This window comes from Elgaria multicarinata, chromosome 14, assembly GCF_023053635.1.
Source record: "Elgaria multicarinata webbii isolate HBS135686 ecotype San Diego chromosome 14, rElgMul1.1.pri, whole genome shotgun sequence".
Classification (NCBI taxonomy): domain Eukaryota; kingdom Metazoa; phylum Chordata; class Lepidosauria; order Squamata; family Anguidae; genus Elgaria; species Elgaria multicarinata.
The window spans coordinates 2,717,047-2,742,635 of NC_086184.1; the positions used below are offsets into that span (position 1 = coordinate 2,717,047).

At 50.1% G+C, this 25,589-nt stretch overlaps 1 protein-coding gene across 1 annotated transcript in view; it reads right to left on the bottom strand.

Moving 5' to 3' along the window:
* ZFPM1 (zinc finger protein, FOG family member 1) overlaps positions 1 to 25,589 on the bottom strand; it is a 129,033-nt gene that overhangs the window by 13,540 nt on the left and 89,904 nt on the right. Inside the window, exons 4-5 of the mRNA XM_063141289.1 lie at positions 16,541 to 16,674; positions 2,179 to 2,284 (exon numbers count right to left, since the gene is read on the bottom strand). Coding sequence (XP_062997359.1) covers positions 2,179 to 2,284; positions 16,541 to 16,674 — 240 coding nt within the window. The remainder of the gene's footprint in view (positions 1 to 2,178; positions 2,285 to 16,540; positions 16,675 to 25,589) is intronic.

Consider the following 25,589-nt stretch of genomic DNA (forward strand, 5'->3'; position numbering starts at 1 on the left):
GAGGAAGGCTTCCGTCAGGTATGTACAGAAAATGAAGACTTGTAACATATGGAATATTAAAATATTTAAACAGAATGGATAGATAGCTAATTATCTGCCTATAGATAATGTACGGCATGTCTGTCTGTCTGTCCACAACCTACTTTTGTGCCTGTGTAGATGTGTACATTAAGTGTTGAAGAAGAACTCACTTATTATACCCCGAAATAGGCAGCCTACAACGCAGCTGTTGGCAAGTCACCATCTCTCAACCTGGCCTACCTCACAGGGTTGGGGTGAGGCCAAAAGTGCTGCTCTGAGTCCCTTGGAGGTATGATGGGACATGGCTGGGTCAACCTTTGCAAATGGCTGGCGCTTGCAATACCCGTGGCTGCCCAGAGGTGGCAGCATCGGCCCAAGCAGTCACAAAACTCAGAATCAACCTTTACATCTGGCAACTAATTTTTTAGTAGGTGCACCTGTACTTGGCTCACGGCCACCCCTTGCCATTCTCACCTCTTCTTCCCCACCCCCTATAAGCTCTCTGAATGGCAGAGACGTATTTGTTGCCTATGATACTCTGAAGCATTTCTAGTGCTTTGGGAAATTCATAGAATCATAGAATCATAGACTAGCAGAGTTGGGAAGGGCCTACAAGGCCATCGAGTCCAACCCCCTGCTCAATGCAGGAATCCACCCTAAAGCAGCCCTGACAGTTGGTTGTCCAGCTGCCTCTTGAAGGCCTCTAGTGTGGGAGAGCCCACCACCTCCCTAGGTAACTGGTTCCATTGTCGTACTGCTCTAACAGTCAGGAAGTTTTTCCTGATGTCCAGCCAGAATCTGACTTCCTGTAACTTGAGCCCGTTATTCCGTGTCCTGCACTCTGGGAGGATCGAAAAGAGATCCTGGCCCTCCTCTGTGTGACAACCTTTCAAGTATTTGAAGAGTGCTATCAAGTCTCCCCTCAATCTTCTCTTCTCCAAACTAAACATGCCCAGTTCTTTCAGTCTCTCCTCATAGGGCTTTGTTTCTGGACCCATGATCATCCTGGTTGCCCTCCTCTGAACACGCTCCAGCTTGTCTGCGTCCTTCTTGAATTGTGGAGCCCAGAACAGGACACAATACTCTAGATGAGGCCTAACCAGGGCCGAATAGAGAGGAACCAGTACCTCACGTGATTTGGAAGCTATACTTCTATTAATGCAGCCCAAAATAGCATTTGCCTTCCTTGCAGTTCAAAGTCTTTCCTGTGAATTATCTTGCAACTAGAGCCACTCTTAATATCCCCGTATTGCCAAGGAAGGGCCAGCTGACCAAATCCAGAGGTTCTCCTGCTAATAAAATATGGAACATGGCTGAACTCAGCCTCCCCAGCCTGGAGCCTTCCAGATGTGTAGGAATCAAGACTCTCATTATCTCAAGCCAACATTGCAGCAAGGAATGTAGAAAGGGATGGGGACCCCTCCCCCACCCTGAAAAATGGACCTTTCTTAATGAACCACTGAAAAATTATTAGGCCATGAGCATGGCTGAAAAAAGACCCTAACAATTCTACCCCAATAATGCTGATAAAAAAACACAAAACCGGTTCTTTCTAGCATCTGTGTCCCTCTTGGTTGTTACTGCAGAGAACATAAATGAAAGCAAGGAAGTTAAGGAAACAGGTTTAAAAATGCAATTATATAAACTAAAATAGCCACCAGCATTATCGTGCTAGCGAGCAGTGGCTGTTTAGAATACCTTCTATGGGCTTCCTTTGAATATTTGGAATTATACTGTATATTGTGGGAAGTGACATCTGATTATCTATATCGTTTGGAACTTTTAAGTCAGTCCCAAGAAAAATTAGCCCACGGTACTAATCAGCTTGGCACACTGGCCATTGAGGAAGACCAAGAGTCGAAACGCATCTGTCCAAATTGATTAAGTCTACCGAGCATTTTCTGTCTAGCAGTTTGATTGTTTTGTTGTATTATTGTACATATGAAATGCTCTGTGTATGTTACTTTTAACATTATATTTTAGTTTATAAAATTGCATTTTAACCTGTTTCCTTAACTTCCTTGCTTTCATTTATATTGTTAGGTTAAAGTTATCACAATTTTGTTGCAACTGCAGAGAACATGCCTTCACTTTTCACCGCCACCCCCCCCCCCGGCCCCCAAAACCAGGGGAAGAGGTAGTTGCCTGAACACCGACCTTTCTTGTAGATCACTGAATTGGCGTCGCCTTCCCCAGAAACCAACGGCAGCTTCGACAGCCAGCCACGCTCGTCTTCCAGCATTAGGGTCACGGGCGGGTTTGCCTAGGGACAGAAACAGAAAGACGAGCCCGTTGATCGTGCGCCCATTTCCCAGAAAGGAGCCTCGGCTGTGAACCACCGCAAACAAACACCCAACCCAAACTCTGGGTCCACACCTGCGATGGAGCAACAGTTAGTTGCCCCCCCCCCCAGATATTGAAACACTGGACGGGTGCCTGTGTCTCTGGCACTTTAAGCAGCCTTTCCTCAACCTGGGGCCCTTAAGGTGTGGGGGAACGCATCCTCCATTATTTCAGGACGTTATTTGTTTTAAGTGGATATTGTCTGTTTTTTGTTTGTATTTTATGTTTTTTATGGTTTTACATTTTGTATACTTGTTTTTAATGTTCTCTGTTTTTAACCTTTGTAAACCTCCCAGAGAACTTCGGCTATGGGGCGGTAATTAAATCTAATAAATAATAATAATTTATTAGATGTCTATACCGCCCAATTGACAAAGCTCTAGACTTGATCTCGACTTGATCTGGTGATCGCCCTGCTTCAAATGGGTCGTCTCCCATTTGTAACCTCCTGCGTTCGCCTGCTGCTGCTTCTGTCATTTCTCCGGCCTCAGAAGATCTGTCACAGGAGAAAAGACCGAGTAGCTGCACAAGGCCTTCTGATGAATTGTGCGAGGAACCAGTCAGGGCGCAAAGGCTCGGGAGCTTCTCCGATCGCAAACTGCCTTTACAGCAGGCACCTGGAGACGCAGAGCCCACCTTCCTTCTCCTGCCACAGGCCAACGTGAGACCCGGCACCGTTGGACGGGGCCGTCCGTCAAGACGGACATGGGACGGCGGGCCAGGAAGCGCATGACATGACATGGTGTACATGCGCAGACATGTGGGGTTCTGACGGTGGGGCTTCTATCCAGAGACGCCTGGCCTCCAAGTAGCCGAGACAGCGTTTGACAGGCCACGTATTTATTATTATTTATTATTTATTTAGAATGTTTATATACCGCTCCCCATTGAAAAATTTCGGAGCGGTGTACAAGGTAAAATTAAAATAAAAACAGAAGAAAACAGTTAAAACAAAATTTAAAAAGAAGCAAAAATCAGAAATCCAAGGCTGCATGTTAAAGAAAGGCTTCTTGGAATAAAGATGTTTTCAGGAAGCGCCGAAAGGAGTACAAGGTCGGAGCCTGCCTGACCTCCAGAGGCAGGGAGTTCCACAGGAGGGGCGCCACCACGCTGAAGGCTCTTCCCCTGGTGGATTCCAATCGGAGGATGGATCTAGGTGGAACCACCAGGAGCAGGCCCTCAGATGACCTCAGTGACCGGGCAGGTTGGTAAGGGAGAAGGCGCTCTCTTGGGTATCCTGGTCCCAAGTTGTTTAGGGCTTTGTACACAAGTACAAGAACCTTCAACCTGTCCCGGTAGCGAATAGGCATAGCTGATGCGGGCTTACAAGGCCAGGGTGACTTGTGACACTCTGCTGCAGCAACACCACGTCTGGCTTTTCAGCAAAGGCCTCCCCGTCCCACACTTGCGGACTCTCTCTAACACCCACCCACCAGCACAGAGGGAAGCCCAGGGCTTGATTCTCCGGAGCGTGGCTCACAGGGCGCCTCGGTGCCCCACAGAGAGAGGGCTGTGCCCGTGGATGTAGCCCCCTGCCCCGTGGAGCCTGGCTGGGCCGCTTGCCGCCCGGCCAACCCTACAGCACAGCCAACGGCCACCGGAGCATGACTGAGAGCACAACACGCTTGTTATTTCCTCTTCTTCTTAACCTGGGGGCCGACCATCGCCGGCTGTGGAGGAAGCAGCCACTTCACCCCTAACCTCAGCCACGCACAGGGAGGAAAAGAGATTGGGGGAGGCGGGGGGAACGGAGGAGAGATGGGGGGAGGCCGGGCGCAGCTTGAGCCAGACAATAGGAAGCGGCTCGGTTCCTGGGCCGGGCACACAAGCCTCATCTTGCTGACACAGCCACAGATGTTCAGCAGAGATGGGACGAGCAGGCCGGGCCGGCAGCCATGATGCCCGAGGCCACGAGGGGAGGGCTGCCTGCCACGCATGGTTTTCGCCCACCCCACTAAAGAAGAGCTGAGAACTTGCTGGCACGTTGGAGATCTAGACGGTGGGTTCGAGTGGCGCTCCTCAAACGCAGCACCCAGGGGCGTCTTCTGCCAAGCCCCAAACATTCTCTCTCGCCCCAGTTTCCAGCATGCCCCATGTCAAACAAGAGAATAAGAACATCAGAAGAGCCCTGATGCTGGATCAGACCAAGGGTCCATCTAGTCCAGCACTCTGTTCGCACAGTGGCCAACCAGCCATCGGCCAGGGATGAACAAGCAGGACATGGTGCAACAGCACCCTCCCGCCCATGTTCCCCAGCAACTGGTGCAAACGGGCTTATTGTCTTGAATACTGGCGGTAGCACACAACCATCAGGGCTAGTAGCCATGGATAGCCTTAGCCTCCAGGAATTTCTCCAACCCCCTTTAAAGCCATCCAGATTGGTGGCCATCACTACATCCTGTGGCAGCGAGTTCCATAATTTAACTATGCGCTGTGTGAAGAAGGACTTCCTTTTAGTTGTCCTGGATCTCCCACCAATCAGTTCCGTGAGTTATGACCCCTTTGGGTTCTAGTATTTTGAGAGAGGGAGATGGGGATCATTGAGAGAATGATGGGGAAAAGGTGTGTGAGGGGGGGGGCGCACACGTGGCTTTCCATGCAGGAAACTGGCACGTGAGCAGGGGTCCCAGGCCAAAAGAGCCTCATAAGAATCACAAGACCAAAATGTGGAGGCCGCCAGGGTCAACCCCCTCTCCCATGCCCAGAGTGCCACTTCCAACCTGGAAATCAAGACTGGTGTACGAAAAGTAGTGACTGTGGGACATAGAAATGTCAGAAGCTGCAGGAGGCTGAGACAGACCCTGGGCCCATGTAGCCCAGTATTGCTTACACTAACTGGCAGCAACGGTTCTCCAGGCTTTCAGGCAGGAGTTTTCCCAGCCTTCAGTACACAGAGCACGCGCTCTACCACTGTGCCATGGCCTTTCGCCCTGTGGCCCTAGTCCACCCCCTCCTCAAAGAAGAACCTAAGAAGTTAGGGTGACCCTATGGAAAGGAGGACTGGGCTCCTGTATCTTTTAACAGTTGCATAAAAGAAATGGAATTTCAGCAGGTGTCATTTGTATATATGGAGAACCTGGTGAAATTCCCTCTTCATCACACCAGTTAAAGCTGCAGGATCCCTGCCCTCTTTTAAATCTGGTCACTCTAGTATAGCAAATGCAGCTTTATCTGTTGTGATGAAGAGGGAATTTCACCAGGTTCTCCATATATCCAAATGACACCTGCTGAAATTCCCTTTTCAACGCAACTGTTAAAGATACAGGAGCCCTGTCCTCCTTTCCATAGGGTCACCCTATAAGAAGTGCCCTGCTGGATCAGACCAAGGGGCCACCTAGTCCAGCACTCTCTTCACACAGTGACCAGCCAGCTGTTGACCAGGGACCAACAAAGCAGGACATGGTGCAACAGCACCCTCCCACCCATGTTCCCCAGCAATTGGTGCACATGCGCTTACTGCCTCGGATACTGGAGGTAGTGCAGGAGGTAGGCAGAAGCTCATCTGTCAAACTAGCTGTCTACCGGAGCACTTGAGGGTCCATGGATCACCCTACGGCTCTACGATTCTATGAGAGAAGTCGGTTTCTCTGCCAGAGACATGCTCTGACCGCACCAGGTTGTCATGTTGAAAAATTATGCTCCCCTGCTTGCCAAACATCAAAGTAGCTGGCTGCATACTCTTCAGTGATCCAAAGGGATCATCTACCCCTCTTAAAAAGGGGGTACAGCATTGAGCAAAGTAGCCATGGGGAGACATGATAGCGGTGTACAACATTGCACAGCCTTAGAATCATAGAATAGCAGAGTTGGAAGGGGCCTAGAAGGCCATCGAGTCCAACCCCCTGCGCAATGCAGGAATCCACCCTAAAGCATCCCTGACAGATGGTTGTCCAGCTGCCTCTTGAAGGCCTCGAGTGTGGGAGAGCCCACAACCTCCCTAGGTAGCTGATTCCACCGTCGCACTGCTCTAACAGTCAGGAAGTTTTTCCTGATGTCCAGCTGGAATCTGGCTTCCTTTAACTTGAGCCCGTTATTCCGTGTCCTGCACTCTGGGAGGATCAAGAAGAGATCCTGGCCCTCCTCTGTGTGACAACCTTTCAAGTATTTGAAGAGTGCTATCATGTCTCCTTATCCGTCCCAGTCCTCGCATATAATCAGTGTACACTCACCATATTATTGCGCGAGACCTTCCTTTGGCCAACTCGAAGGTCACCCCAAAGGTGCAAGCTTTTGAGATCTCCAGCTCTCTTCATTGGGCAAGTTACAAAAAGCAGGTTGTGGTTGTAGTGGGAAGGCTGACTGGATGTTGTAGCCAAGATGTTTGCGTGGTCAGAGACTGAAAATGATATGGTGGAAGAGGGTTTGCAGGCATTCAAACTGGGTTCTACCAGGCAATGCAATGGTGGAAGACAGTTTGGGATTCACAGCTGGATTTTCTGTTTTCAAAAACGGAGGAACCACTGTTGTCTGTGACTTTCTTGTGGTCCTAGAGACACTGAAACATGAAGCGACCACATCACCTGGCAGAGTCCAATCTGAATGTCTTCAACCCCTCCTCCCCAATATCATTTTAAGACTCTGATTATGCAGACATCTTGGCTCCCCTTCTCTCTCCCCTCCCTCCGATTCCTGCCCCTGGCCAGCCTGCTTTTTGTAACATCTTGCCTGATGAAGAGATCTGGCGATCTCAAAAGCTTGCACCTTTTTGGTGATTGTTGAGTTGGTCTAATCACACTTGGGGCAATAAAAGGAGACGGAACAACTCAGCCATCTTCACGAAACAGGATTTGCTTCCCCTCAAACACAAACATCCAGGTAACGTCATGGAGGAAGACAGAAATGTCTTTCTTTGGGGAGGGAAAGACAAAAAAGCGTGAGTGAAGGAGATGGGCTAGGTGCAGGACCGTTGGCTCCCCTCATTTTGTCGTTCCCCCCCCCCCAACAATTCGCTGGCGCTCGGCCTCCGCGTCTCTCTGCCTTCATGTGCCGCTAATGAATATTAATGAGCAGAAGGGAGGGGGGAGGGAGAGAGAGAGAGGGGGAAAAAAATTAATCTGCCTGATCCTTCGATGGCTGCAGCAGTAACGATATGAAATCTAATTATTCGTCCCAATATTTCTAAACCCTCCAACTCAGACTGACAGTCTTGGTCGGTTTAGGGCTTATCACTCCAAGGAGCAGAGTGCTCACGGCTTGATAAAAACACACAGGCACACGTAGGCGAGCGCACGCACACTAACACACACACACACACACTCCTCTCTCTCCCTCTTACACACACACACACACACACACTTTTGCTGATGGTGCAAGAAACACAGCATCCCTAATTTCAGTGTGTGTGTGTGTGTAGAGATAGATCCATGCTGGGGCATGCCACCGAAGGCATGTCCACGTGGGTGGGTTTTTTGGAGGGAGGAGGGAGGCGGCTTTCCAATTTGCTGATTCAGCACTTCGATTTCTGCCTAGCCGCACAGCCCCCAAGCTGAGCTGTACCATGGGCCACGCTTCGCTGTACTGAGGCACCGTGGACAGCAGTCTTCACGTGGTTGAAAGGCACAGACATCCCATCCAATCTGGGGCATATCCTTGCCTCCCCCTCCCCACGCCTGAGTCCCTTCTGCCTAGTTAGAATGCCCCCTCCCCAACTGCCCTCCCATGACAGTCAATCTGCCCCTTTGTCTTTAGATCCCTCTAGAGAAGTTTTCCTCAACCTGATGCCCTTCAGACGTGCTGGACTACAACAACAAGAAGGATGCAGACAAGCTGGAGCGTGTCCAGAGGAGGGCAACCAGGATGATCAGAGGTCTGGAAACAAAGCCCTATGAAGATAGACTGAAAGAACTGGGCATGTTTAGCCTGGAGAAGAGAAGATGGAGGGGAGACATGAGAGCACTCTTCAAAGACTTAAAAGGTTGTCTCACAGAGGAGGGCCAGGATCTCTTCTCGATCCTCCCAGAGTGCAGGACACGGAATAACGGGCTCAAGTTAAAGGAAGCCAGATTCCAGCTGGACATCAGGAAAAATTCTATGACCTTCCTAGTTCACCCCTGCGTCCACTTCCCTTCCTCTGTCGTCTCCCCTCTCTCCAGTTCTAGATTGTAACTTCCTCAGGGCAGGGGCCTGTCCTCGTGTAGCCGGAACACCACACGGATGGTGCTAAATAACTAAGAGTGCCACATTGGCAGCAGTTCGTGCTGCACCACGGCTCCAAAGCAGCCACGACCGGGTTCCTGAAGCGATCCCCGAATCCAAGCGCTGCCCCTTCTCCCCTGCCGTGTCTCTTAAAAGCGACTCCACGCGACACCCGCCCAGGTCCGTCTCCTGGCCCGCCACGTTTCCCACACAGTCTGCCCACCTTTCTTGTCCTGCCCACAACGCCGGTTGGGAGCATAAAAGGAGCCGTGACAGACACACACTGGCAACCAAGGTGTGGCTTCCTTTGCTCTCCAGACCATTTCCATGCCAGCCCCTCTGGGGGTAGCGGGGGCCGGGGCAGCAAGGCGATGCTGAGAACCCTCCTTGTTCTCCCCTTAACAAAGAGGTCAGTGTCTCGGATCTGCAGCGGCCCCGATAACCATCGGAAACTGTATCTGAGCAACATCCGCTTTGGACGTTTTATCTGGGGCAGCCCGGGCCTGACCCCCCCCCCCCGCCAAACATGGGAAGGGGGAACCGCCATGCCGGTTAATCATTAACCCCCGGGATGGTTCAAGGAACGGGGTGTGTGGGGTGGGGAGAAAGAGGCGGCACTGGGGGAAAGAGAGGTGAGGTTGCAAAGGGTTAGGTCCCAAACGGCAGCGCACTGTGTCTCTTGGCTTAGCAGGAAGCTGGAGACGTCGCCGTTGAAACATGGATTTCTCCTGCCTCCCCCCTATGGAGGTGCATTTGGATGGGGAGGTACTGGCATGGCGGATCGTGGCCATTGGGCTCTGCCTGCTGCCCAGCGATGGCTGCCATAGGAACATAAAAAGCGCTGGATTAGGCCAAAGGTCCACCTAGTGCAGCTCCCCAAATTCCCACGGTGGCCAGCCAGTGGCACAGCCTGCTCACGACAACCAGGCTGTGGAGGCAACGGTCATTGCTTGCTGTCGCCCTGCGGCAACTGAAAGGCAGTCGTACCCTACCGTTGAAGCCCCATGTCCGCCTTGGCCAATCGCCATTGATAGACCTCTCCATCTGCTGGTCTAATCCTCCCTTCTAAACTCGCGGTCATCGTTCTATCCAGTGGCAGAGAATTCCACTGGACCACAGGAGGAGGCAACCTTGACACAACAGGTAGCCCAGGGAAGCCCTTGTTGTAGGTTAGAGGTGTAGAACTTCAGCCCCACTGGCCAAGTCCACCCCTCTGGGGTTTTCTAGAGGGTCAAACTCCCTTCCCTTGTGACCACTGTGACTCCCTTTCCTGCAACCACTGGTTGTCTGCTGGCTGTTGCGCAGTTCCGCCCTCCCCAGTTCTAAAAGGTTGAAGTGCCTCTATGATGGCGCAGTTCCTGGCAGTCAGAACTTTCAAGTTAAAATAGGGTGGTATTTTGGGTGCTGCCCGCCACTAAGAGCTTCTCCGAAATGGAATCCCACCTTCAGGCTGGAAGAGAGTCACCCCGCCCACTTGTAGATCATCCAGCATGGCTCCTATTAGATTGTAAGCCTATGCGGCAGAGTCTTGCTATTTACTGTTTTACTCTGTACAGCACCATGTACATTGATGGTGCTATATAAATAATAATAATAATAATAATAATAATAATAATAATAATAATAATCATCCTTGGAGAAGACCAACGCAAGGACAGAGTGGCCCCCCCTCAAAGGACAGCCAAGAAAAGGAGGACTTCCCCAAAGGTCTGGAGCAGAATTGTCCAGGCCAGGGAGCGAGACGGAACTGGAAGCCTTTCTAGGACTTCGGGAGCATCACCTTCCTTATTGTAGCCCAGGGGAAGGCAACCTGTGGCCCTCCAAATGTTTCAGACTACAACTCCCATCAGCCCCAGCCAATGGTCATGGATTACGGGAGCTGTAGTCTATCTGCTGGATCAATAGGTATTGGCTCCTAAGAATCTTCCTCACTGGTTTGATGGATCCCCTGCTGTGCTCTCCTTGGCCAGAAAGGTTAACTGGGCTACAGGCAGAATTCTGACTGGCTGGACAACCTGTCGCCTCGGCCACTGATTCGGGATGTACCGATTCGGGTTTAAGTCCCAAAACCAAAGGGAAGGACTTATAGCTTCAAGGAAGAGCCCCTCTTTTGCACGCAGAAGGTCCTAGGATCAAAAACTAAGTCATGGAGAAGATCTCTCTGTGAAGATTTCTCTGTAGCCCCTAGAGAGCCACCATCAATTATTATTAACATTTATTGCATTTATATCCTGCCTTTTTTCCTCCAAGGAATCCAAGGCGGTGTACATAATCCTCCTCCTCTCCATTTTATCCTCACAACAACAACCTTGTGAGGTAGGCTGGGCTGAGAGTCTGTGACTGGCCCAAAGTCACCCAGTGGGTTTCCATGGCCGAGTGGGGACTAGAACCCAGATCTCCCTATTCCCAGTCCAACACTTTAGCCACTACACCACATTGGCTCTCAGTGTGCAAACATTACCAGACCAGACGGACAAATCACATGAACTGGTAAAAGGCACCTTCCTGTGTTCCCAGCATGTTTTGCCCATGGGCGTCATGTGCCGGGCCCTTCTAGCAGCCCAGGCAATGAAGGAAGGATGGAGCCGGGAGACACGGTTTGCCACATGCTGCCTGCCCCCAGCCTTTCCTCTGCATCCCTTCTGCCTCCCCACACTCTGAACAAGAAAGACCCAGCAATCACATGCTGTGTTGGAACACAGCGATCCTTCCCTCCACTCTCTGGGCAAGAGATAGAAATGGCAGGAAAGGGGCAATCGAGAGAAAAGTGGGGGGGGGTGTGGAAAGAGAGAGAGAGAGAGGAGGAGGAGGAGGAGGAGGAGGAGGTAGGACTGGGAATCATCAACACAGCTTGATAAGAGAAGCTGCTGAAATGGGAGCAAAAATATTTAGACAATAAATGAAGTATCAGAAAAAAGCAGCGGCATATCTTTAAGAAATCAATCATCCTGTACCGGTTGTCTGGACATACGGCGCCACAGGAGAGATAGCCACTAAACTGGCAAGATAAGGGTTAATCAAGGATTTAATTCGGCAAAAAGATAAACGGGGAGGCTCGCGTTGAGAGACACAAAAGAGAAAGAGAGAGAGAGAGAGCGCGTAAAGGGAGACAAGAGGCCGAGAGTTTCTGTCCCCATATTCTACGCAAGCACAATAAAGAGTTGGAAGAGTTCCCGACAGGCCGCCTGCCCGCCCCGACCCACACAACGCCTCCTTTCCTTCCCTTCCTTTCCCCACTGGAGGAGACCGGACCTTGCCTAGGCCAAGGTTCCTTCGGACAGCACTCGGGGGAGCAGAGGTTACTCTAGCGGCCAAAGCACCCTGTTCAAGTAGACAGCCGGACCTGAGCTAAAAGCCCCCACCCCAAAATGTGTCTTGGAGCGAACCGCCCAGGGCCAGAGCCCATGACCCTGCCTCCCCCGGCTCATCCCATCTTCTTCTTGGGGGGCAAAGAGAGGAGACCGGTGTGGGTGTGTTTGTGACCCTCTCTTCCCCAGGGCCTCGAGTTCTCTTGTGGGAGGAGGCGGAGTGGTTCTTCTCCACTGCTTTTCTGAATTCCAGGGCGTTTCAGAACTCTTTGCGCCTAGTTATAAATCATGTCCGTAGCACTTTTCGGCGGCGGACGAGTTGCTATATTATTCTTATCATTTCTTTCAAGAGATTTTGCAATATTTTTATTGGAATCAGACAAGAACGTGGTGTACAAAGGGAGAGAGGGTGGGGGAGAGATTCACCCCCAAATCCCCTTTCTCTTCAATAATATCTTGATTTCGATTGCCTTCGACTCTTGTGGCAAGAACTGGCCGGCTAAAGATTGGAAAGGCTGCTGACTGAAAGAAGGGAGGGAGAATCCTGGGGAATGGGGGGGGGAGATGGGGAGCCGGGGTCATGTGCCCACTTCCTGGCATGCTTTCGCAAGGGTGATGCAACACAGCAGGGATAAAGTCAATTTCAGGGAAACTCTTGGGGGCTGCATTCCTGCGGTGGGTGGGGAGCAAAAGCAAAGCAGGCCGGACAAAACAACAAAAACACTTTAGCTTCAAGCTCTTAACGCCACTAATGAAGCCTTAGGGAAGGCATTGCAACTTTTGGGGGTGGGAAAAGAACTGTGTCCAGTTCTGGGCTCCGCAATTCAAGAAGGACGCAGACAAGCTGGAACGTGTTCAGAGGAGGGCAACCAGGATGATCAGGGGTCTGGAAACAAAGCCCTATGAAGAGAGACTGAAAGAACTGGGCATGTTTAGCCTGGAGAAGAGAAGATTGAGGGGAGACATGATAGCCCTCTTCAAATACTTAAAAGGTTGTCTCACAGAGGAGGGCCAGGATCTCTTCTCGATCCTCCCAGAGTGCAGGACACGGAATAACGGGCTCAAGTTAATGGAAGCCAGATTCCAGCTGGACATCAGGAAAAACTTCCTGACTGTTAGAGCAGTACGAGAATGGAATCAGTGACCTAGGGAGGTTGTGGGCTCTCCCACGCTAGAGGCCTTCAAGAGGCAGCTGGACAACCATCTGTCAGGGATGCTTTAGGGTGGATTCCTGCATTGAGCAGGGGGTTGGACTCGATGGCCTTGTAGGCCCCTTCCAACTCTGCTATTCTATGATTCTATGGAAGAGGCAGGTAACTTCCAAATGATCAGTGGTTGGAGAAAAAGGAGTGGACCTGGGGGAATCCCAGAGAACTGGAATTTGGCCCACGGGCCTGAGGTTCAACACCCCTGCAGTAGAAGACCGACTGGGAACAAAAAGAAGTTGAACTTACATAAGGAGAGCAGAAGAAGCTATCCTCTCCCGTGTGAGAGCATTGGTCCAACTCAACCTACCGCTGCCTACGCTCCCTTGCAGTACTTCTTCTCCAAAGCCTCAGACAGAAACGATTCTTTCCCAGCACCCTTAATTTGGAAGTTGCATGTGGTCCTTCGGCATGCAAAGTGGGAAGAGGATGTGGGACTTGTGTCCTGCTTGTGGCCTTCGGTCAGATACCGTGTGAACTGAATGGTGGACTAGACGGACCCTTGGTCTGATCCAGCACGGCTCTCCTTATGGGTTGACCAGAACAGTACACGCTATTCCAAATGCCGATGCTCCTTAGATTTATATCAAGGCATGATTATAATAGTAGGGGTTTTATTTTCAACTCCTTTCCTAATGCATCGCAAAGGTGGATTTTGCCTATTTCACCACACATTTGGTGGATGGCTGAGTTTTTAGTGAGCTCTCCGCCATGAGTCCAAGACCTTTCTCTTGGTCCGTCACCACCACTTTGGCTTCTATTAGTGCACACATGAAATCAGGGCAAAGTTTTGGTTCCAATGCACTTGACCTTACTGACACTGAATCACGTGAGGTACTGATTCTTCTCTATTCGGCCCTGGTTAGGCCGCATCTAGAGTATTGCGTCCAGTTCTGGGCTCCACAATTCAAGAAGGACACAGACAAGCTGGAGCGTGTTCAGAGGAGGGCGACCAGGATGATCAGGGGTCTGGAAACAAAGCCCTATGAAGAGAGACTGAAAGAACTGGGCATGTTTAGCCTGGGGAAGAGAAGATGGAGGGGAGACATGATAGCACTCTTCAAATACTTAAAAGGTTGTCACACAGAGGAGGGCCAGGATCTCTTCTCGATCCTCCCAGAGTGCAGGACAAGGAACAATGGACTCAAGTTAAAGGAAGCCAGATTCCGGCTGGACATCAGGAAAAACTTCCTGACTGTTAGAGCAGTGCGACAATGGAACCAGTGACCTAGGGAGGTTGTGGGCTCTCCCACACTGGAGGCCTTCAAGAGGCAGCTGGACAACCATCTGTCAGGGATGCTTTAGGGTGGATTCCTGCATTGAGCAGGGGATTGGACTCGATGGCCTTGTAGGCCCTTTCCAATTCTGCTATTCTATGATTCTATGATTCTATGAGCGCTATTTACCATTTTGCTGCCCAACCACAGCGTTAAGAGCAGGTGTGTTGAACCCTGCTTGGCGTGCTCAATCCAGCGGCCTGGGGTCCCAATCCCCAGATGGTCATGTCCCCTTTCCTTGACTCCAACCCTGTTCCCCAACTACTAATCGTTCGTTGGTTTCCTGGCTCTCACACAGTCCCCCCCCCCCCATTCTAAAAGGTTGAATGTTGCTGGCAGTATGAGCTTTAAGCACAAATATGGTGGCATTCTGCCCCCGCCTCTTTCACCTTAGGCCTTGCCCACCACAAGGATGAAGGCCTTGAGTACCCCTCCGAAACTGAATTCAGTCCTTGAGTTGAAAGAGATTCGACACCCTGGTTTGGAGAGATCCCGTTTCACCGTTAGCTTGTTTTTTTTGCCAGCCGGAATAATTTGGTTTCATCTGCAACTTGGCTACCTCTCTGCTCACCCCAGACGCCAGTTCACCGATGAATAAGAATAATGTTGGCAGCCTCAATGTAGAATGACAGACAGCTGCGGAGGCAGAAATTAAGCCCAGCAGGTAAGACTTTCCAGCCGGGATTTGAAAAATGTGTCGCCGGTCCGTACAGCAGCGAGCTTTTAAGAACCTGATGCTGACGGGATATCACCCTGCCATGCGATGTACTAATGGGATTAGCCGTAAAGGAGAACATGACTTCCCACTGGTGGGCCACTTCGTGCACGGTCAAGCACCACACTGTGGCCCGGTTTGTGCTAAAAATTATGCTCTTTGCGAGCATGAAGGAGAAGGAGAAATGGGATAAAGCACAGGCGTTGCCACTTCCTGTTATTTGCAGAAGTGCCTAAAATATGCTAGGTAAGTCATCGACATTGGGAAGTCATAGAATCATAGAATAGCAGAGTTGGAAGGGGCCTACAAGGCCATCGAGTCCAACCCCCTGCTCAATGCAGGAATCCACCCTAAAGCATCCCTGACAGATGGTTGTCCAGCTGCCTCTTGAAGGCCTCTAGTGTGGGAGAGCCCACAATCTCCCTAGGTAACTGATTCCATTGTCGTACTGCTCTAACAGTCAGGAAGTTTTTCCTGATGTCCAGCTGGAATCTGGCTTACTGTCACTTCAGCCCGTTATTCCGTGTCCTGCACTCTGGGAGGATCGAGAAGAGATCCTGGCCCTCCTCTGTGTGACAACCTTTTAAGTGTGCTCTCATGTCTCCCCTCAATCTTATCTTCTCCAGGCTAAACATGCCCAGCTCTTTCAGTCTCTCTTCATAGGGCTTTGTTTCCAGACCCCTGATCATCCTGGTTGCCCTCCTCTGAACACGCTCTGATTCACACCACCCAAATGAAGGCGAGGATCAGAACGGAATTCTCCTTCCGATTTTGAACTTCTCCGAATTTTGCGCTGTAGCTTTTGGCACGAACCACAGACCAACACGTCTATTAAAAATGCCTATTATTTTATGATAAACACACATATGAAATGCAAACGCGTTTCCATGTGGATTTTTAAGAACATCTCAGATTAATGCAGAAACGGGACAGAACAGACTTCTGAGGGAGCCGATGCAAAATTTCGCAGACTGAAAATAGACCCATCGGTCCTTCCCTACACGCAATGGACAGAGATTATTAAAAGCAGGAGGAAGCAGAACTAATTGTCACAAAAGTGTGCTGAAGATGTAATCCTATGTATGTTTGGGCAGGGAAAAAGGCCTATAACTCCCAGCATGGCTGGCTGGGGCACGCTGGGATCTGCAGGCTTTTTTCTGTCTAAACATACATGGGATTGCATCTTAAGGAAGTCTTCAATGATGGTCAGGCTAGGAGTGTCACCCTGTGCATTTTGAGCCCATGTGGTGCAGCAGTCAAGACAGTGAGATTCGAGAGCAGCAAGACCTGGGTTCAAAATCCCACTCAGTTACAAAGCTCCCCTTTTAACTTGACCTACCTCAAAGGGTTGTTTGTGTTGCAAAGAGGTGAGCCAGGGAAACCCCCGTCCTCTTGCGTCACGGAAGGAGGGAGAATGGGATGAAACTGCCCTCAAGCAAAGCTCTTCATGAGGAAACCGCGACCCTTTCAGCCGAGGAAGGGGTCCTTCCGCATCACTTCTGCCAGCTTACCTACTTTATAGGTTACGATCCTTACCGTCTCGCCGTGTCCCGGGGAACCAGGCTCGCTGTGGATGTTGCCCTGGTACGGGCCCCAGGATAATCCCTCGGGCAGGCTCTGCCGGGCACGCACCTTGCTCCCGCCCTCAGAAGTTATCAGCTCCAGCTCATCTGAAAAGAAGGAAGGGAAAGGTTGCGGAAGCCGAACGAACGGACGGAGAACATACAGAAACTTCCTAAGGCCTGCTTAGTCGGTGAGGGGCCCTCCTGAAAAGCAGGTGGGTTCCGCCTCCAGACCCCCTTTATTAAAAACCACAGAAACGGCATGATGAGGATGGTCCTGCAACTCCTATCAACACTTCTCCTGATTATTTGGAAAGGAAAGGAACCTCTCACGCAAGCACTGAGTCATTGCTGACTCTTGGAGGGACGCCAGCTTTTGCTGACGTTTTCTTGGTAGGCCTTATAGCGGGGTGGTTTGCCGTTGCCTTCCCCGGCCGTTATTACCTTTCCCCCAGCTAGCTGGGTACTCATTTTACCGACCTCGGGAGGATGGAAGGCTGAGTCGACCGGAGCCAGCTGCCTGAAACCAGCTTCCGCTGGGATCGAATTCAGGCCATGGGGAGAGTTTTGGCTGCAGAAATTGCTGCTTTACTTATTTATTTATTGCATGCCCGTACTGCCCAATAACTGAGGCTCTCTGGGCGGTTTGCAACAATTACAGCCATAACTAGTTTAAGCCTAGCAATTGACAGTGGGTAGTAGATTTAACGTGTTGTTGTTGCTGTTGTCCGCTTTTAGTCACCATGCAAAAAATTGGTGGGATCCATTGGCTGCAGGGAGATTCTCCTTGTGGTTCTTGGTAACTGCAAATTGTATTTCGTTTCTGTCCCAGGACCTGAGGAAAAGCTTTGATAGACCTCGCTGCACATCTCCCCAATTTGCAGATGAAATAAAATCATGCCACCTTGCATAAAAAAAATCAGTTTTTTTAAAACTTCCCTTGAGCTGTGGAACTCACTACCACAAGATGCTGTGAAGGCCACCATTTTGGATGGCTTTAAAAGGGAGCTGGATGGATTCCTGGAGGAGGAGAAGGCTAGCAGTGGGTACTAGTCTTGATAGCTCCAGTTATCAGAGGCAGTAAGCCTATGTACACCAGTTGCTGGGGAACATGGGTGGGAGGGTGCTGTTGCACCTGTGTCCTGCTTGTGGGTCCCTGGCTGGCCACAGTGTGAACAGTGCGGGACTAGATGGACCCTTGGTTTGATCCAGCATCAAGGCTCTTATGATGCATCACATTTCTGCAATAGCTATTTGTTACAGCGCTATATAACAAGGCAGGAGTTTTTCCAGACCTACCTGGAAATCCTAGAGATTGAACCCAGGACCTTCTGTGTGCAAAACGGGGGGTCTACCGCTGAGCTACAGCCGTTCCCATCCTATAGACAAGCTTAGTTACTCTTCTAGCATTTGCAAGGTTGAGAATTAGCTACCTTTCTACGATTCGACCAGATGAGCTTTTGTGTTACACAGAATACTTCCTTTAAGGAGACGCCGTGGCTCAGTGACAGAAGGGCCCCTGCTTCTGAAAGTCCCAAGTTTGATCCCCGGCATCTCCAGATAGGGCTGGAAAAACGGCTACCTGAAACCCTGCAGAGACGCTGCTGCCAGTCAGTGTTGACAATACTGGGCTAGAATCATAGAATCATAGAATAGCAGAGTTGGAAGGGGCCTACAAGGCCATCGAGTCCAACCCCCTGCTCAATGCAGGGATCCACCCTAAAGCATCCCCGACAGATGGTTGTCCAGCTGCCTCTTGAAGGCCTCTAGTGTGGGAGAGCCCACCACCTCCCTAGGTCACTGGTTCCATTGTCGTACTGCTCTAACAGTCAGGAAGTTTTTCCTGATGTCCAGCTGGAATCTGGCTTCCTTTAACTTGAACCTGTTATTCCGTGATGGATGAAGGGTTTGACCCAGTCGTAGGCAGCTTCCTAGGTTCCTATGTCCTTTCGGCTGGGGCTCACAGGTCCTTTTCTATGAGCCCCTGCCAAAGGAAGCGAGGCAGGTGGCTACCAGGAAGAGGGCCTTTTCTGCTGTGGCACCCCGGCTGTGGAATGAGCTCCCTAGAGAGGTTCATGCTGTACTCCTTTCAGCATCTGGTGAAGTTGTTTTTATTTTCCCAGCATTTTAGCATCCTAGGTTTTTTTTTAGCTCTGCTGTTTTAAAACTATATTTTAAATCTCTGCATTGCTGCTTGGTTTTATTCTGGTTGTACTTTAAATTGTGGTTTTAAGCTTCCATCATTTATATTTTATGCTGTACCTTCAGTTGTTGGGTGGTATATAAATAAATAAATAAATAAATAAATAAATAAATAAATAAATACCAAGCAAGCCATCAAAAACAAACGGAAAGAGAAATTGTTTCTGCGGCAACAATGCTCTCTATTCCGTCTTTCTGAAGCCACCCCGTGAACCCAGGTGTGTGGTTTTTTTGCTGGGTGGACACAGCTTTATCCCTCCTCCGGTTACTCTGCATGGAGTTGCCATAAGCATGCCTGGGGGTGGGGTGGGGTGGGGTGGGAGAAGACGGGGAGATCAAAGCGCATTGGCATTCCTCCATCCAAAAGGGAGTCTCTATTTTGCTTCATTAGGACCCTCGGTTGAGGCAGCTTTGAGCTGTAATGGCCTTGATGGGTCTGATAAGCTTCTCAGTTTAATGGCTTAGATAACATGTAAATCGGCCAGGAAGACCGGCCTAAAATGCTTTAGCTGCACCTTCATCTTTCAGCGTGCAGATAAGATGGCAGCTAAGCAATACTCCGATGGATGCTAAATAGAGATTCCCAGCGCCCCTTCTTTGTCCGTCGGAAAGTGGAGAAAAGGGTCGTCCCCCCCCCGCCCAAAGCCCCGCAGCGAGGTGTTCTTGGGGAGAGAGGGAGGGAGGCACGGGAGGGAGGCGATTTGGCCGGAGTCCAGGTCCGACTTCCTGCGTGGGAAACAAGGCCTTGAAATCAGATTGCTCGTTTCACCAAAACACATCAAACGCACCGGGATGGATAGGGAGGCAAAGGTTCCAGCGCACACGGAGGCTTATCAGAGGAGAGGGGAGACGGTCGCTCGGGAGAGTCGACACTCCGGGCGGCCCAGGCAACGTTTCCAGTTCCCAAGCCGGCCTTGCGCATGTGAACTTTGCTGACGACAGCGTTCAGCTTTCCAAAGGAAGGCCCTCGGCGGATCAGGCCCAAAGACGCATCGCGTTCGGTGCCCCGTTCTTTACAACAGCTAACCAGCTGCCTCCGGTCAGCCCGCAAGAAGGGCTCGAAGGCCACCGCCCTCTCCCACGGCCACTCCCCAGCAACTGGGCTCAGAGGTAACTGGGGCTCTGAGCGAGAGGTTCTATTTTAAAATGGGAAGACTGCAACAAAGAGCCCCATTGGAGCAGGGCCAAGAAGGGCCCATCGAGACCAACACGATCATTTAGAAGATTTTTAACCTGCCCTTTGGGGTGAACCGCTCTCACAATATCACAAAAACATGAACACACAAATTACAATTAAGCACACACATACACACAGCAGCGAATGATTTTCAAGCACCAAATGTGGGCTAGCATAAATGTGTCTTCAGGTTCATTTGCTTTTAAAAGCCAGCAGTGAGGAGGCCACACGCAGACAAGCCGGAGCGTGTCCAGAGGAGGGCAACCAGGATGATCAGGGGTCTGGAAACAAAGCCCTATGAAGAGAGACTGAAAGAACCGGGCATGCTTAGCCTGGAGAAGAGAAGATTGAGGGGAGACATGATAGCACTCTTCAAATACTTAAAAGGTTGTCACACAGAGGAGGGCCAGGATCTCTCCTCGATCCTCCCAGAGTGCAGGACACGGAATAACGGGCTCAAGTTAAAGGAAGCCAGATTCTGGCTGGACATCAGGAAAAACTTCCTGACTGTTAGAGCAGTGCGACAATGGAGGTTGTGGGCTCTCCCACACTAGAGGCCTTCAAGAGACAACTGGACAACCACTGTCAGGTGTGCTTTAGGGTGGATTCCTGCATTGAACAGGGGGTTGGACTCGATGGCCTTGTAGGCCCCTTCCAACTCTGCTATTCTATGATTCTACGATCTCCCTGGAGAGGGAGGGTCAGTGGTGTGGGGCCACCACTGAGAAAGCCCTATTCCGCCAGCCAAACTGTGGAGGACTTTGCAGCTAGCCTCGAGATGTCCATCTTTGTAAGGACAGCTGAAAGGATGTGGTTTGCTGGTGTGCTGTTGCCACCATCCCTCTGGCACTTGGTAACATCTTACTGGGAGTTCTCCTCCTTTAACTTCCAGTGTGCCAGCAGGAAGCCCTGCTCTCAATCAGGTATATTTTGTTATGGGCTGAGGATAAGAAAGCAGGGCACTCTGTATATGAGGAGAACAATCCTTCATTCATGTTACTCAGCAGAGAACAAGCTTTTCCTTTATTATTTATTTATTTATTTATTTATTCATTTATTTATTTATTACATTTCTATACTGCCCAATAGCCGAAGCTCTCTGGGCGGTTCACAAAAATTAAAACCACAATAAAACAACCAACAAGTTAAAAGCACAATTACAAACTACAGTATAAAAAGCACAACCAGGATAAAAACCGCGCAGCAAAATTGATATAAAATTAAAGTACAGAGTTTGAACAGTGAAATTTAAATTTAAGTTAAAATTAAGTGTTAAAATACTGAGAGAATAAAAAGGTCTTCAGCTGGCGACGAAAGGAGTACAGTGTAGGCACCAGGCGGACCTCTCTAGGGAGCTCATTCCACAACCGGGGTGCCACAGTGGAGAAAGCCCTCCTCCTCCTTTCTTTTAAAGTGTGCCCACCGGTCCAATTAAGAACTGCTGACGTAGCTACAACAGCAGGGCCTTCTCTGCTGTGGCACCCCAGCTCTGGAACGAGCTCCCCAAAGAGGTTCACCTGGCACCTACACTATACTCTTTTAGATGCCAGGTGACGACCTCTTGATTTTTCTCAGCATGTTAACAGTCTAGCAACTTAATTTTAACTTTGCAGTTTTAAATTTGTATTTTAAATCTGTATTCATTTCTGCATTGCTGCTCAGTTTTATCCTGGTTGTGTTTTTATATTGTATTTCATATTATGCTTTTATACTGTTTGTTTTATACTTTGAATGGTTTTTAATTTTTGTGAACCACTCAGAGAGCTTCGGCGATTGGTCAGTATAAAAATGCAACAAATAAATAAATAAATAAATAAATAAATAGAAAACCAGGACCCTCTGAAATCATCTGGGATATGGGACAGGCAGGGCTATGGGTAGAACGCGGGTCAGGAAGGAGGCAGAATGGAAGGAGGCAGCAGGAAGAGTGAGAGGAAGAGGGTGCTGAGGACTGTCAACCTCTCCTTCTTCCCCCATCAGTCAAGCCAGGTCCTCTTTCGGCATCTCATAAATTTCTGACCTCCCTAGTTTTTACGGTGCCACAAGACTCTTTGTCGTTCTGGGGGACTGCGTCGCTTTTAGCAAGCTTTGGGGAGCTCGCGGTCTTCCGATCAATGCCTGGTTTTCTTCTGCCTGCTCTTGAGGGCGAGGAGGGGTGGATGGCCAGGAGGGGCACCCCACAACTCTAATCCCTCTCCTAGAGAGTGGCGTGAAGGGCTGTGAAGGGCAGGTGCAGCAGACATGCACACAGAGAAAGAGAGAGAAAGACAGAGAGAGAATGTGTGTTTCTTGGCTTCCAGGCTGATCTCTTCCCCGGTGTCTATTTTCTCAAGAAATCAGAGCACAATCCAATGGGAGGAAGGGTGGGAGGGAGGGAAGAAGAGAGAAAGTGAAGATAAATCCCTCGGGCTTTTGCATGAATGGAGGCAGGCCAAAAAAGATGAGCTCAAGCGAAAGCAGCCAAGAAAGCCCAGCCGGGCAAAATGCAACATTTCACGCTCGGAAGGCATATCAACAGCGCCCAGGCAGGGTCTTTTGGAGGGCGGCTGACCCTTCCAAGTCCTGTTTGGGAGTGAATTCTCTCGCCCTAGAACCCACAACTCTCATGCCTCTTTGGGCCTACCTCAACTGAGAGTGGGGTAGGGCACTCTGCATGTGCTCAAGGCACTCTCTGTTGTTCTGTGCATTCCAGGGCAATGTTTTGGAATTCAAAACAGATTCCAGGACTTAAGATCTAGTGCACCCCCATCTTGAATTAAGATGTGTGAATGGAGTTTCCAAGGGGGAATACCTCCTTAGGAAGGAAGGAAGGAAGGAAAGACCAGAGCACGTAGGACTCTAAAACCCTAGCAGACCAACATAGTGTTCCTTGTGGTTTTGCAAAGGATAAAAACTAGACATTCAGATCATGCTCAATTTAATGGTTGCCTCTACATTATTTATTGAAATTTTCCTATATATTTTGTGATTTTAGAATCATGATATTAGTGTTATTTATGGAGTGTGTTTTGTTTAATATGGGTTGTTAGCCATTCTGGGCTACGTTATGAGAAAGGGTTGGAAACCCTTTAATTTTTGTGAACCGCCCAGAGAGTTCCGGCTATTGGGCGGTATAGAAATGTAATAAATAAATAAATCAACCAACCAACCAACCAAGCAAAATACCACGCGAGGGGGAACCTTAGCAAATGTATATTTCCTTTTTTTTTTTTTAACAGTTAGGATTTTAAAACGCCCTGAAACAATTCAAGGGCCTGTCCAGTACTTTCAGAACATGTGCGTTAGACACAGACCTTCCCCGTGATGCTGCAATTCGAAAACGCCAGGGATTTACTCTGACTTTTTCAAATGGAGCGATGTCAATACGGCACTCGGGGGCCTTCCAAGTGCCTGGTGGAAGGCGACTGGCAATGGGTCACCTTCCACGGGGAAGAGGGCAGCATAAAGAGAGGCTGCCATGACACTCATGCCTTGAGTGGACTGCAGCAGAGTAAAGAGCCCACTTGCCTTCTTCTTCTCCGCCTTCTTTCTCTTTTCTGGAGGGTGGAGTTACTGGTGGCAACAGTGGCGCCATTTTTTTTGTTGGCGTCCTGGTGCTCAGCGCATTCATAAATTGTCCCTTCTTCCTCTTTCTGGGTAGCACACAATCATTAGGAGCCACTGAAAGTCAGCAGGAGCCATTGATAGGCTTCTCCTCTTCCAGGAATTTATCCAACCCCCTTTTAAAGCCATCCAAATTGGTGGCCACCATCACCACATCCGGTGGTAGTGAGTTCCATAGTTTAACTATGCGCCATGTGAAGACTTCCTTCCTGTGATCTGTCCTGAATCTCCCACCGTTCAGCTTCATGGGGACATGACCCTGTTGGGCCCTAGTATTAAGGGAGAGAGGGAGAAAAACTTCTCCTCATCCCCCCTCTCCCCCCACCCAATGCATAATGGTATACACCACGACCACGTCTGCCTGCACTGGCCTGTTTCCACGCTAAACACCGGTAGTGAATGAGAAGGAGCAAAGAGCCTGACTCAAGTGTAAGGCTGCTTCCTGTGTGTTTGGGAGGTGTGTAATTCCCCATTCCTGATCGCTCAGCCTCACACAAACCTTCCTCCCTTTCGGGAATCTCGCGAGAAGCTGGCAACTTGGCAGTCAACAGCAAGTTCTGGCCAGCTTGGCAAACAAACTCCTTTGTGCCCAACTGCCACCCTTCCTCCTCCTCCTCCTCCTCCTCCTCCTCCTCCTCCTCCTCCTCCTCCCCCCTTTCTCCTCCTCCAGCTTCTTGCTGGCTAATCAGTTGCGTTTGGGTCAGGAGACCATGTCTCCGAGATAAGAGCCTTCGCCTGACACTTTCCATGTCAGCGCACTCCATCTTCTGTGTATCAATCCCCACCAGAGAAAACACACAGCCACTGATAAAAGGAGGCAACCGTTCCAGACACAAGGGGACAAAAATAGGCCAAGCCAAGCAGCGCTGCTTCTCTCCCTCCCTTCCTCTGGCCCGGCCGGATTTGGCAGAAAAGGACCGAACAGGAACTCGCTCCTCTCGTTAAGCACCGAGGCAGCGGGCAGCTCTGGGAAAGCAAGGCAGGAACTCAGCAGAGCAGAAATACACCACGGCACGGAGGCTCTCCCACCAATCCCCCTCCCTGCCAACTGGCCATCAAGCCCACTAGCACAGAGCCATGTCCTTGGGCAAACCAAGCCCATCTCCCCGCATGGGATGGATGCTGACGCAAGAACTGCCTGGAGCCAAAGGGCTCTGTGTGTTTCAAAAGCCGACAGTCCACGGCTACAGTGGCGCAAAGCCATAGCCACAATTTAAAGCCCTCCCCTTTTGAGGTTGTGGATCCCCGTTGTATGTTCCCAAAAGATCAAGTCGTGTCACTGTCTGTCCAACGGGCGCCATCTCGTCCCCTGTTCTTCCAAAGCAGGGGTATTAAATCTCTTTCACCCCAAGGGACCAATTCAATGGCAGAGAAGCTCTCAGGGGCCAAAATATTTTGGGCTGCATTAATAGACGTATAGCTTCCAAATTGCGCGAGGTATCGGTTCCCCTCTATTCGGCACTGGTTAGGCCTCATCTAGAGTATTGCGTCCAGTTCTGGGCTCCACAATTCAAGAAGGATGCAGACAAGCTAGAGGGGGTTCAGAGGAGGGCAATGAGGATGATCAGGGGTCTGGAAACAAAGCCCTATGAAGAGAGACTGAAAGAACTGGGCATGTTTAGCCTGGAGAAGAGAAGATGGAGGGGAGACAGGATAGCACTCTTCAAATACTTGAAAGGTTGTCACACAGAGGAGGGCCAGGATCTCTTCTCGATCCTCCCAGAGTGCAGGACACGGAATAACGGGCTGAAGTGACAGTAAGCCAGATTCCAGCTGGACATCAGGAAAAACTTCCTGACTGTTAGAGCAGTATGACAATGGAACCAGTGACCTAGGGAGGTTGTGGGCTCTCCCACACTAGAGGCATTCAGGAGGCAGCTGGACAACCATCTGTCAGGGATGCTTTAAGGTGGATTCCTGCACTGAGCAGGGAGGGGGGGTTGGACTTGATGGCCTTAGGGGCCCCTTCGGACTCTACGATTCTATGATTCTATGACCTCATGTGGCAACTTTCAGGTTCCCACACACATGCCTGTGCCCC